At 36.9% G+C, this 13,899-nt stretch overlaps 1 protein-coding gene across 1 annotated transcript in view; it reads right to left on the reverse strand.

Annotated features, from left to right (window-relative positions):
- IL1RAPL2 (interleukin 1 receptor accessory protein like 2) overlaps positions 1–13,899 on the reverse strand; it is a 503,579-nt gene that overhangs the window by 24,560 nt on the left and 465,120 nt on the right. Inside the window, exon 6 of the mRNA XM_057717591.1 lies at positions 2,245–2,390. Within this exon, the coding sequence (XP_057573574.1) occupies positions 2,245–2,390 (146 nt within the window). The remainder of the gene's footprint in view (positions 1–2,244; positions 2,391–13,899) is intronic.

The following is a 13,899-nucleotide window of genomic DNA, read 5'->3' on the forward strand; positions in this document are numbered from 1 at the left end:
ATGGTGATGGAGACGGAGAAGGCAACTGGGGGATCAAGTTTATAGGGAGGAGAAATCAGGAATCCTGTGTGGGACAAGTGAAGCTTGATATGCCTACTAGATATGTCTACTAGTGGAGTTTTTGAATAGTTGCTGAATAGGCAGTTAGGAATACAACTCTGGAGTTTAGGTGAGAAGTCCAAGATAGAGCTATAAATTTGGAAGGTGCAAGCAAATAAATCGTAAGCAAACTGAGGTGAAGATGGAATGAAATCATCTAGGGAGTGAATGAAAAGAGGGGATCTGAACTCTGGGGAACTCTAATATCTAGAGATCAGGAAGATAAGAATTAATATTCTCAGTTGTTCATGATTTAGACACATTTCCTTGCAGAAGCCACAGGAGGCAGCAGTTTTACAGTGGACCTTGGTTTCTAGCGTCAGATTATTAGAAATTTGAAGCGCTGCTAGTGGTTGCTTTACTTATTAAAGAGAAATGGATTCATTTTAAAACTCAAAGGCTATTTCTGTCTCTACTGACTGACTATATGATAAGACCTCCCCAATATTTTTTCTCAGAGCAAGTTTTTAATTGTAACACTATACATATTTTGTGAAATCTTTTGTTTCATGTTTGAGGTTTGTCTTTCTTTGCACCCCACTGCCCTAAAGACTATAAGCCTCACACAGACTTGAGGATGTCTGTTCCCTAGTACCTAACAAGATACTTGCTATACATGATCCTCAACAATAAAAGAGAACATTATTCATTCATTAACCAGAATGGGTTCTAAGTGCCTATTAGTGGCCAGATACTGCCCAAGTTGCTTAGGATACAGAGGTGCAGCAGAGTCTAGTTTGGAGATCTCTAAGCCTAAAATAAGACTGAGATGGATAGGAACAAAGCGATCTTTGCAACAAGGTACCTGGACATGATCAATGTCTGCCCTTTATATAGGTGGACAAGTGGTTGCCTAGTGCATACAAATTATCCAAGTTCCATTTAATAATGAATCTTGTTTGAGCATGGTATATTTCACAGTATATCATTATTATTTGAATCTCAAAGTGACTCTACAAGGTAGTTATTATTACCCCTATTTTCTAGATGAGGAAACTAAGGTTTAGGATGTCTAATCAGGCAAATTACTCCTACTGAAGTAGGTAGCTGAGTCAGTGGCTGAACTAGGATCTCCTGAAGCAGGGTCTCCTAGTTTCACTTTCCATATTAAACTCCTCTATACTTAAATACTCCATTATTTTAAGATGAAATCAAGTCCAACAGAGTAAGAAATTCTGCTCGAGAGATGATAAAAGCATTATTCTCAGAATAATGACATTTCCCTGCTTCTCCTAGAGCTGCTGGTCAAGGTTAAGTATTAGGGCTGGCTGGAAAATAGAAATTCCATCTTGGCTACAAGGTACAACTAGCGACCTTGCTGATTGAATCTGTTCTATTGCTCTATAGCCTAGAAAAAAAGAACACTGATTGAGAACATTTGTTCTGTTACATTTACAAAACCTTTGCCAGATGCACATATACAGAAAGTGCATTACTGCCTTTTGCAGTAATCAGGAGTTGTGAGGATAAGAGCCACTCTCAGAAGCTGCTCCAGCAGCTGGGATTTTTGTTCCTACATCTGCTTTTATCTCTTTTATTTGTAAATTTATAGTTTTTTCTTTGCTCATTATGTACAATTTCCACCCCGTATGGAATCAACTCTAGAGAAGGATCTACATAAATGCCAAACTATTTAAAATTATATGTACCTGCTAAAGAAGGCCTTCAACACCAGGTTGTATCATGAAATACTGTTCATAATCTTTATTATAATTGTAAAAATTATATGATACTATTCATTATTTATTTATAGTTTAGTCAGGGAATAAAGAAGTGACTTTGTTTCTAATACAATAATAAAACCCCTAGTATTTCATTTAAGCAATATAAGATGAAGGTGAAATATAGATAAAATGTTGAATATCAGTGCCTATCAAATTTTATGTAACACTTATAACCAAGGTATATTTCATCTCACTGGATTTAACAAATAATATTTCATTTCATTTATCCACTTCCTAATGGTATGGAAGATCATAGGCATTTTATGCTAATATCCACAGAAAGAGAAAGATTTTTCCTTTAAAAGACAAAATGTTTAATAGAAATTTATACTAAATGATAAAAATCAGACCAGGAAACATACCTAACTTCAATAGTTACTTGGTAGATAAATAAACTATAGGAACAGTTATAAAAAAATACCCTTTTTACGCAGCAGAACACTGGCATGTTTTCGTCCATTTCGGTTTTCCACATGGCAGGTATAATTCGCAAGGTCAGCCTCCACCACTGAATCAAAGATGAGTGCCAACTCAACTTCTTTTTCTCCAAGATGCTCTTTGAGGAGCCTGAAATAAAGGAAAGTATTCTTGGCTGAATTGATTTGATTTGGGTAGAGCCAAGCCGTGTAAAGACTAAAGATGGTTATGTAGCTCTCACTAAAGTCTCCAGTGGGCTGGAGAGTCCTGAGGTGTGTGTGCAGAAACTTCAAAAAGAAAACACAAAAAGTGACTCTTAATGTGAAGATCAGATGGGAGAGGAAAAAAGTGAGGAGTTCACTCAGCAAAAATAAATATTAACATGCTACTAGGCTTTGATAAATGAAGCCAATATGATTTGTGTGGCAAACAGGAAGAGACATTGAGCTCCATATTCTAAGCTGAGCTTATGAAAACAAATTGGATTTTTGCATCATGGCATGAAGGGAAGAAGCCTGTAGAAATGTAGGGTTTGTGTTAGAGGTTAGAGTTTTGACAACAGGGGGTAAGACGGTACGGAAAGGGGCCTAGAAAATGGTTGCCTTATGAGAAGTAAACTAAGGGTGTTTAGTGGCCTTCTATTCCCAAATATCGGTGAGACGCCTGTTCTCTACTTTCTCCTGCCTTTTGTTCAAAGCAGGCATATACCCCTAATCCTCCAATGACCTACCACGGCCCTCCTTTCTCCCGATGTTGCTCGATGTTGCTCGCTGTTTGCCTTTCTCCTTCCCTCCACACCCTCCCACATCCCTCTCGCAGGAGAAACTGCCCTATGTGACATTTTCTCATAGCCCTGCCTTTTGCTTTCTCAAATCAAGTTGCAAAGGGTCTTGAATGGCCAGTAACAGTTGTTCTTCACAGAGGAGCTGAGTTGCCAGGAATCTTTCCTGAGGAGTGCGCCTCTTGTTTCTTTCTTTTTTTTTTATTATTTTTTGGGGGGTACACCAAGTTCAATCATCTGTTTTTATACACATATCCCCATATTCCCTCCCTCTCTGAACTCCCCCCCACCCTCCCTCGAGTCCCCCCCACCCTCCCCGTCCCCATCCTCTAAGGCATCTTCCATCCTCGAGTTGGACTCCCTTTGTTATACAACAACTTCCCACTGGCTATCTATTTAACAGTTGGTACTATATATATGTCTGTGCTACTCTCTCACTTCGTCTCAGCTTCCCCTTCACCCCCCGCCCCCCCCCCCAAACCTCGAGTTCTCCAGTCCATTCTCTGCATTGTTTCTTTTGAGTTATATTCTTGCCAATGGCCAGCTGCCTCCTGGGTGAGGTGAAAGTCGACTTTTACTTTCTATCTCCTGGTTTTGACCAAAGAAAGAGCAAATTATGAGTCTAAATAGTAGAAAGACTTCCATTAAGTTCTGAGGTAAGGTTGTTAAATACATGAATTTGCAAGATGGAATATTTGAGGCACTTAAAGTAATTATCTCATTTTTGGACACCTGGTTATGAATGCAGAGAAGAACATTCAGATTTACCGGCATTTAGCATAAAGTTGGAAAAAACAACTGTACTCAGAAAAAACTGAGTTATAAATATGGGCCTCCCACTTACAAGCTCAAGCTGGATTCTTACAAAGTAATTAACTCAATAGCACCTTAATATAACTCATCTTTAAGTTGGAAAAAATACCTACCATACTTTGTTTTGGGGGTAAAATGGGAAAAGTGATTTCAAGATTAAATAGAAACTCATATATATGGAATCTAAAAAAAAATGGTATTGATGAACCCAGTGACAGGGCAAGAATAAAGATGCAGATGCAGAGAACGGACTTGAGGACACAGGTTGGAGGGGAGTGAAGGGGAAGCTGGGATGAAGTGAGAGAGTAGCATTGACATATATACACTACCAAATGCAAAATAGATAGCTAGTGGGAAGTTGCTGCATAACATAGGGATATCAACTCGATGATGGGTGATGACTTAGAGGGCTAGGATAGGGAGGGTGGGAGGGAGTTACGGGAGGGAGGGGATGTGGGGATATATGTATAAATACAGCTGATTCACTTTGGTGTAAGTCAAAAACTGGCACAACAGTGTAAAGCAATTATATTCCAATAAAGAGCTTAAAAAAGATTAAATAGCATATGCAAATGAAAATTAATGTTAATAAACACCAACATTTCATCATCCAAAGGCAAACTGTTTAAATTTTGGCTCCTTGAAACATATTTGTATTTATACTTACTGATGTTTAAATTTGTTTTGGATTAATCCCTTCTGGCTCCCTTTTAAGAGAAGGAAAGGCTTAAAGTTGGGTTGGTGGAAGGGAGTTCTTCGAATCTGAGATTCTCCCATACTGAAATCCTAAATCCAGATTATATCCCAAATAGACATGCTTTTAAAATTAACCCTATTTCTGTTACCTTCTAATGATATACATATCAGAAAGTTGACAATACTGGCATTTGTAACCTAAGTCTCCTTAGTATAAGAATTTTCTTAACCATATTTTACTGGTAGTCTATTAATTTTTTTCTTCCTGGCTAAACTTGCTGTTTTCCTCTCTTTCTCCTGTCCCAAAATATACCCAAACAAGGAAAAAATAGGAATTTACTCTCCTCACGGTTTATGTTGAATTTTGCTCTATTTTTTCCCTATGTGTAAATCGCACTATACTCAATTCTTTTAGTTCTGAGTGACCTGCTATGAGATAACCCCCTTTAGTGCCAGAAGCTGCTTAAGCACTACAAATTAAGTTTGATTTAAAGCTTCACGTGTAGGGCAGCCACAGCCTTTGCCAGGCATGGGGCAGAAAGCTGATCCTGTCCCTCCAGACCAAGCCTTTCCCTCTTCACTTCTAATGCAGTTTCCAAAAACAGCTCTTCACAGGCTGCAGAAAGAATCTGGAGAGAGGATTTGAAAAATGATCCTTCATCTGTCTATTAATATATATGAGGTGTCTTAATTATCAGCTCTTGAAAATCTAGAGGGGACTTGCTTTTTTGGAATTAAAGAGCAAGTTGGTGTTTATGTCTATAAATCACTCTGCAGAGCAGTCACAATTTCCTAGAAAATACTGATATATAACAATCTATCAATGATTCTTTGTCATTCCCCTTTGTGCCTAGCTCTGGGATAGATATTTGGTGTAACAGAAATATAAGCATTAAAAGACCAGGTGCCTGCTCCTAGTAAGCATTAAAATTTAAACAAGCAGACAAAATCTACACAGCTGAAAAAATTATAGGCAGAATGAGGTAAATCAGGGTGGTACAATCATGCTTACAATGGAATTTCAAAAAAGGCAGAGACTATTATTTACTAAATTAGCTGGAGAAGGCTTGAGAAGACTCTGCCCAAACAAAAGGAAGAAGAAGCATTTTCTGGGAGGGAAGGGAAGAACAGATTTTTGCAGAATGTTTGAAAGAGAGACACTGAAGGGACTGGTTTTGGAATGGAGGATACAAATGAGGGGATCTTGGGGTATACTTCAAAAACTTCAGAAGTATCTCATTCCGAGGATTAATATTGAAGGCAAGTTATAGGCAGCAGTGAACAGTGACAAAATAAAAAATACTAAATTCAGGTGACAGAAATCACTACTTTAAGAAGTTTTATTGTTAAGATCTATTATTTAAAAGTAATAATAGAAAAAGCTTGGACGTTGTCACGCTCATCCTTACAACAAGAAAAAAATGAACAAAATGAGAGCCACCAACTCTTCTCAGATCCATCAGAGAATTGAGGTAACAGGGCAAACTCCTGCCCCCCAAATTTGAGGTAGCTAGGCAAATACTGAGAATCACAGTGTACTGGAAGCAGAAACCGAGGAGCAGGAACCAGTATGAATAACAACACTCAAAATGTAATTGATGAGTCACTGTAGGCCCAGTATGGACTAGCTAGAGAGTTAAAAACAAAAACAAAAACAAAACTCCATGGGACCTAATCTTAGGGGTGCCCCATACTTTCATGAGTTTTGCTTCCAAGAGCCTGGCCAGAGTTTCAGGGTGAAGATCAGAGAAATGTTCCTTTATGCTTTGGGCAGAGGAAGGGGTAAAGCAACTATCTTGAAATGAGCCCAGAGCACTCTTTCTTCTTAACAAAGGCATGCCCTCAAGGGAAACTCTTTTAGCAGAGCCTAAATTACTTGGGTTTTAGCGAAACTGGAGGGAAGAGAAATACCCAACTCCAGCCTCCTCAAGCCTTCCTGTTTCACCTAAGAAAAGGAGGAAAGCTAAGAAACACTTGTAAAGGTCACAGCCCAAAGGCACAGGCTCATTGAAAGACTAAGACTTTATCATAGGATTATAGAATACTTACCACCACACCAGTGCAAGCTCCTGTATGATTACAAAGGTTTGCAAAACTCAGACCCTATTTAAGAAGCAGTCTCTAGGAAAACCGAAAGAAACAGTGGAGACATAAACAAGCACATTATAGGAAATTTTAGCCTCTTACACCTACAGCTACAGAAAACAGTAAACACAGCCTAACTCCTAGCCACATAAACATAAAATCTCACATTAAAGACCTGCTTACTTTAGTTCCTTTTATCTGATACATCACATCTGGCTTTCAATCAAAAAATGATAAGGCATGTTAAAAAGAAAAAAAGTCTGAAAAGACAATGCAAACATCAGAACCATATTCAGGTATGGCAGAGAATTATCAGAATGGGAATATAAAATAACCATGACTAATACATTAAAGGCTCAAATGGAAAAAGTGAACAACGTAAATCAATAGCTTAGTATCATAACCAAAGAGATGGACATTCTAAGAAAGAATCAAAAGGAAATGCTAGAAATCAAAACACTGTAACAGAAATAAAGAGTGCCTTTCATGGGCCATTAATATATTGTATGTGGCCAAAGAAAGAATCAATGATCTCGAAGACAATCAACAGAAATCTCCTAAATTGAAACACAAAGACAAGAGCATGGCAAAAAAAGAACAAAATATTGAACCCCTGAGTTATAACTACAAAAGGAGTAACATACATGTAATCTAAATACCAAAAGAAGAAAGAGAAAGGAGCAATAGAAATATTTGAAGTGATAGTAACTGAGAATTTTCCAAAGATATCAGGCTACAGATGCAGAAGATCGGAGAATACCAAGCAGAGCGAATATTAAAAATGTTACACTTTGACGCATCGTATTCTAACCATATAAAGTAAAAAAAAAAAATGAGAGAAAATCTTGAAAGAATTCAAAGGAAAAAACTTACCTATAGTGGAAGAAGAACGAGAAATACATCAGATGTCTCTTTAGAAATTACATAAACAAGAAGAGACTGGAGTGAAATATTGAAAGTATTGAAAGAAAATTGCTATCAACCTAGAATATTGTATCCATTTATCCTTCAAATCTGAAGGAGAAATAAAGTCTTTTTCAGACAAATAAAAACTGAGGAAATTTGTTGCCAGTAGACCTGTTTTGCAAGAAATGTTAAACGTTCTTAAGAGAAAATAAAAATGATATAGGTCAGAAATTTGGATCTACATAATGAAAGGAAGAGTGTTGGAGAAGGAATAAATAAAGATAAAATATCTTATTTTTCCTATTCATAATTGATCTAACAGGTACCAGTTTGTTTAAAAGAATAGTAGCAATAAAAGCAGTTCTAAGAAGTTCTGAGGGTCTAATATATAGCACGGTGACTATAGTCAATAACATGGTATTGTATACTTGAACATTGCTGGGATTAGATCTTAAACATTCTCACCACATTCAAAAAAGAGTTAATATGTTAACTATGTGAGCTTAACTCATATAATGGTGTATGTCAATTATACCTCAATAAAATAAAATGAGAGTGAAAATATAACCTACATAATGGGAGAAAATATTTGCAAACCATATATCTGATAAAGGGTTAAGATCCAAAATATATAAGGAAATTTTACAACTCAATATAAAAACAACAAACAACATCCAAACAAACAACGTGATAAAAAAAAAATTGGGCTAAGGACCTGAACAGACATTTCTCCAAAGAAGGTATACAAGTGGCCAACAAGTGTATGAAAAGGTGCTCAACTTCGCTATCATCAGGGATATGCAAATCGAAATCACAATGTGATGTCATCTCAAATCTCAATAGAATGGCTATTACCAGAAAGACAAAAGATAAGAATTGTTGGCAAGAATGTGGAGAAAAGGGAAAACTGTATACTGATGGTGGGAATGTAAATTGGTGCAGCCATTATGGAAAACAGTACCGAGATTCCTCTAAAAACTAAAAATGGAACTACCATATGATCCAGAAATCCCACTTCTGGGTATGTATGAAAGGAAATGAAATCAAGATCTCAAACAGATATTTGCACTCTCATGTTCAGTTTAGCATTATTCATAATAGGCAAGATATGGAAACAACTTAAGTATCCATCAGTAAATGAATGGGAAAAGAATATGTGGTTTATATGTACAATGGAATATTATTCAGTCTCAAAAAAAAAAAAGAAAATCTTGCAATTTGTGACAACATAGGGGAACCTGGAGAATACTATGCTAAGTGAAATAAGTCATACAGAGAATGAAAAATACTGAAAAATACTTATATATGAACTCTAGAAAAGCCAAACTAATAGTAACAGAATGATGGTTATTAGGAACTGGAGGGTGAAAAAAATAGGGAGATGCTGGTCGGTGGATGAAATGGGGAGTTGCTGGTCAAAGAGTACAAACTTTCAATTATAAGAAGAGTAAGTTCTGGAGACCTAATGTACAGCATGGTGACTATAGTTAACAATACTGTACTGTATCCTTGAAATTTGAGAGGAGAGTAAATCTCAAGTGTTTCCACCATATACACACAAAAATGATAACTGTGTGGTGATGGATATGTTAGTTGATTGTGGTAATCATTTCACAATGTATACATATACCAAAACATCACATTGTGTACCTTAAATATATACAGTTTTTATTTGTCAGTCACACCTCAATAAAGCTGGAATTAAAAAAAATCAAATGAAATAGAGGAAGGAGATTTGATTCCCCCTAAAATAAAATAAAATAAAATAAAATAAAATAAAATAAAATAACGCTTGTAATTTTTGGAACATATGGTAGTTCTATTTTTAATTTTTGAGGGCCCGCCATACTGTTTCCATAGTGGTTGCACCAATTTACAATCCCACCAACAGTGTACTAGGGTGCCCTTTTCTCCACATCCTTGCCAACATTTGTCATTTATGTTCTTTTTGATGAGAACCATTCTGACAGGTGTGAGGTAATATCTCACTGTGGTTTTTATTTGCATTTCCCTGATGATTATCGACATTTAGCATCTTTTCATGTGCCTGTTGGCCTTCTGCATTTCCTCTTCGGAAAAATGTCTACTCAGTGCTTCTGCTCATTTTCTAATTGGGTTCTTTGTTTTTTTTTGGTATTAAGTTGTATATGCTGTTCCAGTTTCCATTAATTGGTAATAATCCCTTAAACCTAATTGAACTCTCCTTTGATGACTAGGTATCTTGCAAGTCTCTGGGTCTTCATTCTGAGCAGCAGTAATCATTATCCAGGAATAATGATTGAGAATATCAATAATAGGAAATAGTTTTTAAAAAAACCCTCTTAAATAAACAAAATCTTTATTTTAGTATCATTTGCTTTTTAAAAAATTTCCTGTTAAAGCCTCATTAGTCAAAGACCAGGATTAAGCCCGTAGGCTGACACAAGCAGATTTATAGGCTGAATACACTGTGGAAGGAACGCTCCAGAGGAACTGTGGATTGTTTCTTGATTGAAGAGGAGAAGAAAGCATCTTTTGTAACATTTGGGTTCCCACTAAAGATTCTGAGGATGGTCTAAAGAAGCAGGGATAAGTTCTGGATCGATTGCTGCTTCTGAGGCAGTTGGTGGGGATGGGGGCGGTGAGGATTCCTGTGGACTAAGAATTGTGTACTGTCATGAGGCGGAGGTGGTTTACTAATTGGGTATTCCCAGTAATGTGAAAATAGCAAAGAAGGTCTGGGCATCACTGGTAAGAAAGCAGTAGTCACTCAAAAGAGGTGGGGGTCGTTATGGCATTATTTAACTGCTGCATGACCTTGGGAGAAACAGTGTTTTCTGTTAACTTTGCAGCTGGTTTTATCTGTCTGTCCTCCCAGCCTGATTAATAGCTGGGATGCTTATTCTCAGTCCCAACTGATTTTTACTCTTTCAGTCCCAGGTAGGTTTTGACTCTTTATATCCTAAAGGTGGACTACAACAGATCATTCTGAACAATTGAGGATTCTTGCTAGCTGTGTTCTGATAAAGTCAATCTAGCTCCACTGGAACTGTGAATCAACTGCCTGAGGACAGTTCTTCCTCAGTCTCTAAACCTCAGGTTTTTTATCTGTAGAATAAACTGATACGGTTTATCTCAGATGGTTATCCTAAAAATCCAATGTAATTTAGGATGTCAAATGTTTTTGTAATGTACTATGTAGTATAAAAACATGGAGGAATTATTGTTATTTATTAATTATAGGCTCTCATCTAAAGCAGCCTACAACAGAAAACACCATATTTTAGACTAGGCATCTATATCTGCTCAATAAATGAAGAAAGATAACAAATATGCCTTAGGTAGGCTTTAAATATTTTATGCATAAGTCAAGGCTAAGACCCACTGTGAAAGTAGAACTGTGGATAGTAGAGTCACAACTCCAAAAATCATCCTTCAGATAAACGGCCATTAAGGCTGCCTTTAGGTAAAACTATGCTGCTTATAAATTTTACTTTTCCATTGACATCTCCTCATGACTTACAAAATCTACACTTACATATAAGTATGATGAGATTTGAAACATTTAAATCAAAGGCAAAGTGATCAATCAATATTCCTTCTTCCAGTGGGATGACCTAAGAGCAGGAGAAAAGAACAGATTATGTGTGTGTTGCGGGGTTGTTTTGTTATGTTTTTAGCTTAATTTTGGGGCAGCCGGAGCAGGTGGGATGTTTCAAGGCACTGAAAAAGCATGGTGGGAAGTTGCCAAAACAGAGCCCATCATTTTGCCTTAGGCTGCCTGGGGAAAAATTAATATTCACAGCTCCATATTATTTGTTTAAATTGGTGAGATATTAATAGGTTATTTTGGGTCTTTAACATAAACTCACCTTATTTTAAGAATAAAATCTTTTCATACCTGTATCACATTCCCTTCTTTGTTAAGAGCATTTCACTCACTCAAGAAAATTATGTAAAATTAAGGTAAAGGGATGGAAACAGAAGGCTGGAAAGTGGTAGAAGCAGGAGTGAAAAAAATAAAACTTACAAACAAAAAAAGCCCATATTCAACTTGTAGCCTTTTAGGAACTGAAAGTAAATTAAATTGTTTGCATTTTAAGAAGCTTGTCTGAAAAACCTTAAGATAAATTGAATATGGTTTTCAGGTCAAGAATTATAAAAGATTTGGTAAACTTGCTTTATGGTATTGCCTAGGGGAAAAACATTAGCTATTGATAGGGAGATTTTTAATTTTAAGTGAAATTTATAATCAAAATTACTCTCCATTGGGGCAAAGCAATTGCACTGAAATTCATGCAGTCTCCATCGACAATCAGATACAATTCGCAACCCTGCACGGAAGCTTAAAGACTATTATTTCTTGTTCAATAGGATTAGTTCAATTTCTCTGGCATTTTTTATTACCACTGTGGAATATATACCTCACTGATTTTTTTTAAAATTCTCAAGCCTCTGGTAAGATTAATAAAAGGGAAGGTCTGTAAAGGCGTGGAACTGGGTTGGCCTTGCTAGAATGTTCATACCAAAAGACTACTCCTTTTCATGAACTCTCTTATCCCACTTTGCAAGCCATTCCCATTAAGTTTAAACAGAGCGACAGAAATTAGGAAGTCCTTTCCTAATGATAGTTTCCCCTGGGTCTCCTCCAAATAATTATTTGACTTCTCTGAATAGACATGGTAGAGATTGTAGAGAGTAGCTTGTCGCAAGGACTTTAAAATGGTAGATAAAAATAACCAAATTTGCACAATTGCAGCTTATGCTGCTACACATGCAAAATTCCCTTAACATCCCTACAGATGACACATTTTGGAGTCAGTGGAAAGGCCGTGATGCAGTTGTATGGGATAAGCTGGCAGTTGTGATTGGATACTACATTTGGGTTCAAATTTTCTTAGGACTCAGTCTCTTAGCAACAGCATAGACTTTGGTAGGGCTATGCCAATTTCTGCCTAAGAGGAGATAGAGGGGAATCTGTGTGCCCAGAGTGGAGTTTGAGTACTTTGGCAACAGGCTGCAAGTAAGGAGATACAAGGAACCATGGTGGTGAAAGTAACCCAGGGAACAAACACATGAGAACTCCAAAACCCTGGTCAAGATTTGATCAAATATGCTAGTCAAATTGCAAGGGAACTGCTGAATACAGAGGCTACACTGACTATAGTCTGAGTGACATTATTTCATCAAGCCTTTGGTAAATATCCAAGCTTTTCCCTTCGGTAGATTTTTTCTTCAAAGTCTTCTATTTCTCTGGGGCAATACTAAGAGATAAAAAGGTACAACACATACTACTAGGATCAAGCTGCTACCCAGGAAATGGAGAACCTAGGCAGCATGGTCAGTCCTCCTTCCAGACCCTTTGCCACTGTGGCAACTTCTCCATAAATTAACTGCTTAAGAGCAATTGATTTGCCTCCCCACTTCTTAGATCTACTGGGCAGTGCACTTCTGACATATGTGCACAACACAAGAGCTGTGATTCAATTAAAACATGAAGCAAATACAATACCCTGAGGGAGAGCCATGCATTCAGAAGGAAATTTTGTTTCCAGAAATGCTTTTGAGAGGAATCCTCTACTTAACATCTTCAGCATTCTGCTGTCAGAACTGTTCCCTTTGGAGAATATATGTGGCCTTGAAAGAATGCAGATCTTTTCTTGATTGAACTAATGGTATGATTAGCAACTTTTTTTTTGATAAAACTACCAGATTTGTTCCAATCCACCACGCTGTGCAAAAATCTTGTTTCAAGGACATTGGTTTTGGAAGTTAGAAGACAGAGTCTAGTAATTAACTCGTGTGTTAGCATAAATGGCCATAGCCTGAAGGAATTCCCCCCCACACACAGGGTCCCAAATAGATCGTAGATCATACAATTAATATTACAAAATGGCTGACTGTGTGTTTCTCTTGGCCAGAAGTTCCTGCCTCTTTGTTTGCACTTCTCTGAAGGTGTCTCTAGTTAGCTAGTAAGGTTTTGTGAAATTTTCAAAACAAATTCCATGTTACTTTCCTCCTCTGCAAATATAGGTATGTACCCTTTGTAACTGGAAGTGTTGCAGATGGTGGAGAAGGAAGATGTAAAAGAATCAAATAAACAATGATGTTTTGCAAATGCTGAACGTTTGACTTCCTATAGCACTTAATATCTGGGTGACTCATTTGGCACCTAATATAGTGGCTGGGACTGGATTAAACTGTTTCACATATGTGTGGTTTGTCTCCCACCACTCTAATCATTTGCTGCTAGAGCAGCCACGGCCTAACTAACTTTTCTTTTGTAAAATGGTATAACAACTTTGGAGTATAGTTTGGCAGATTATTAAAAAGTTAATCCTGGAGGAAAAAAAAAGGATAGTAAGTAAAAATTAAGGACATTTGAATGAAGTATTGACT

Source organism: Hippopotamus amphibius, chromosome X (genome assembly GCF_030028045.1).
Source record: "Hippopotamus amphibius kiboko isolate mHipAmp2 chromosome X, mHipAmp2.hap2, whole genome shotgun sequence".
Classification (NCBI taxonomy): Eukaryota; Metazoa; Chordata; class Mammalia; order Artiodactyla; family Hippopotamidae; genus Hippopotamus; species Hippopotamus amphibius.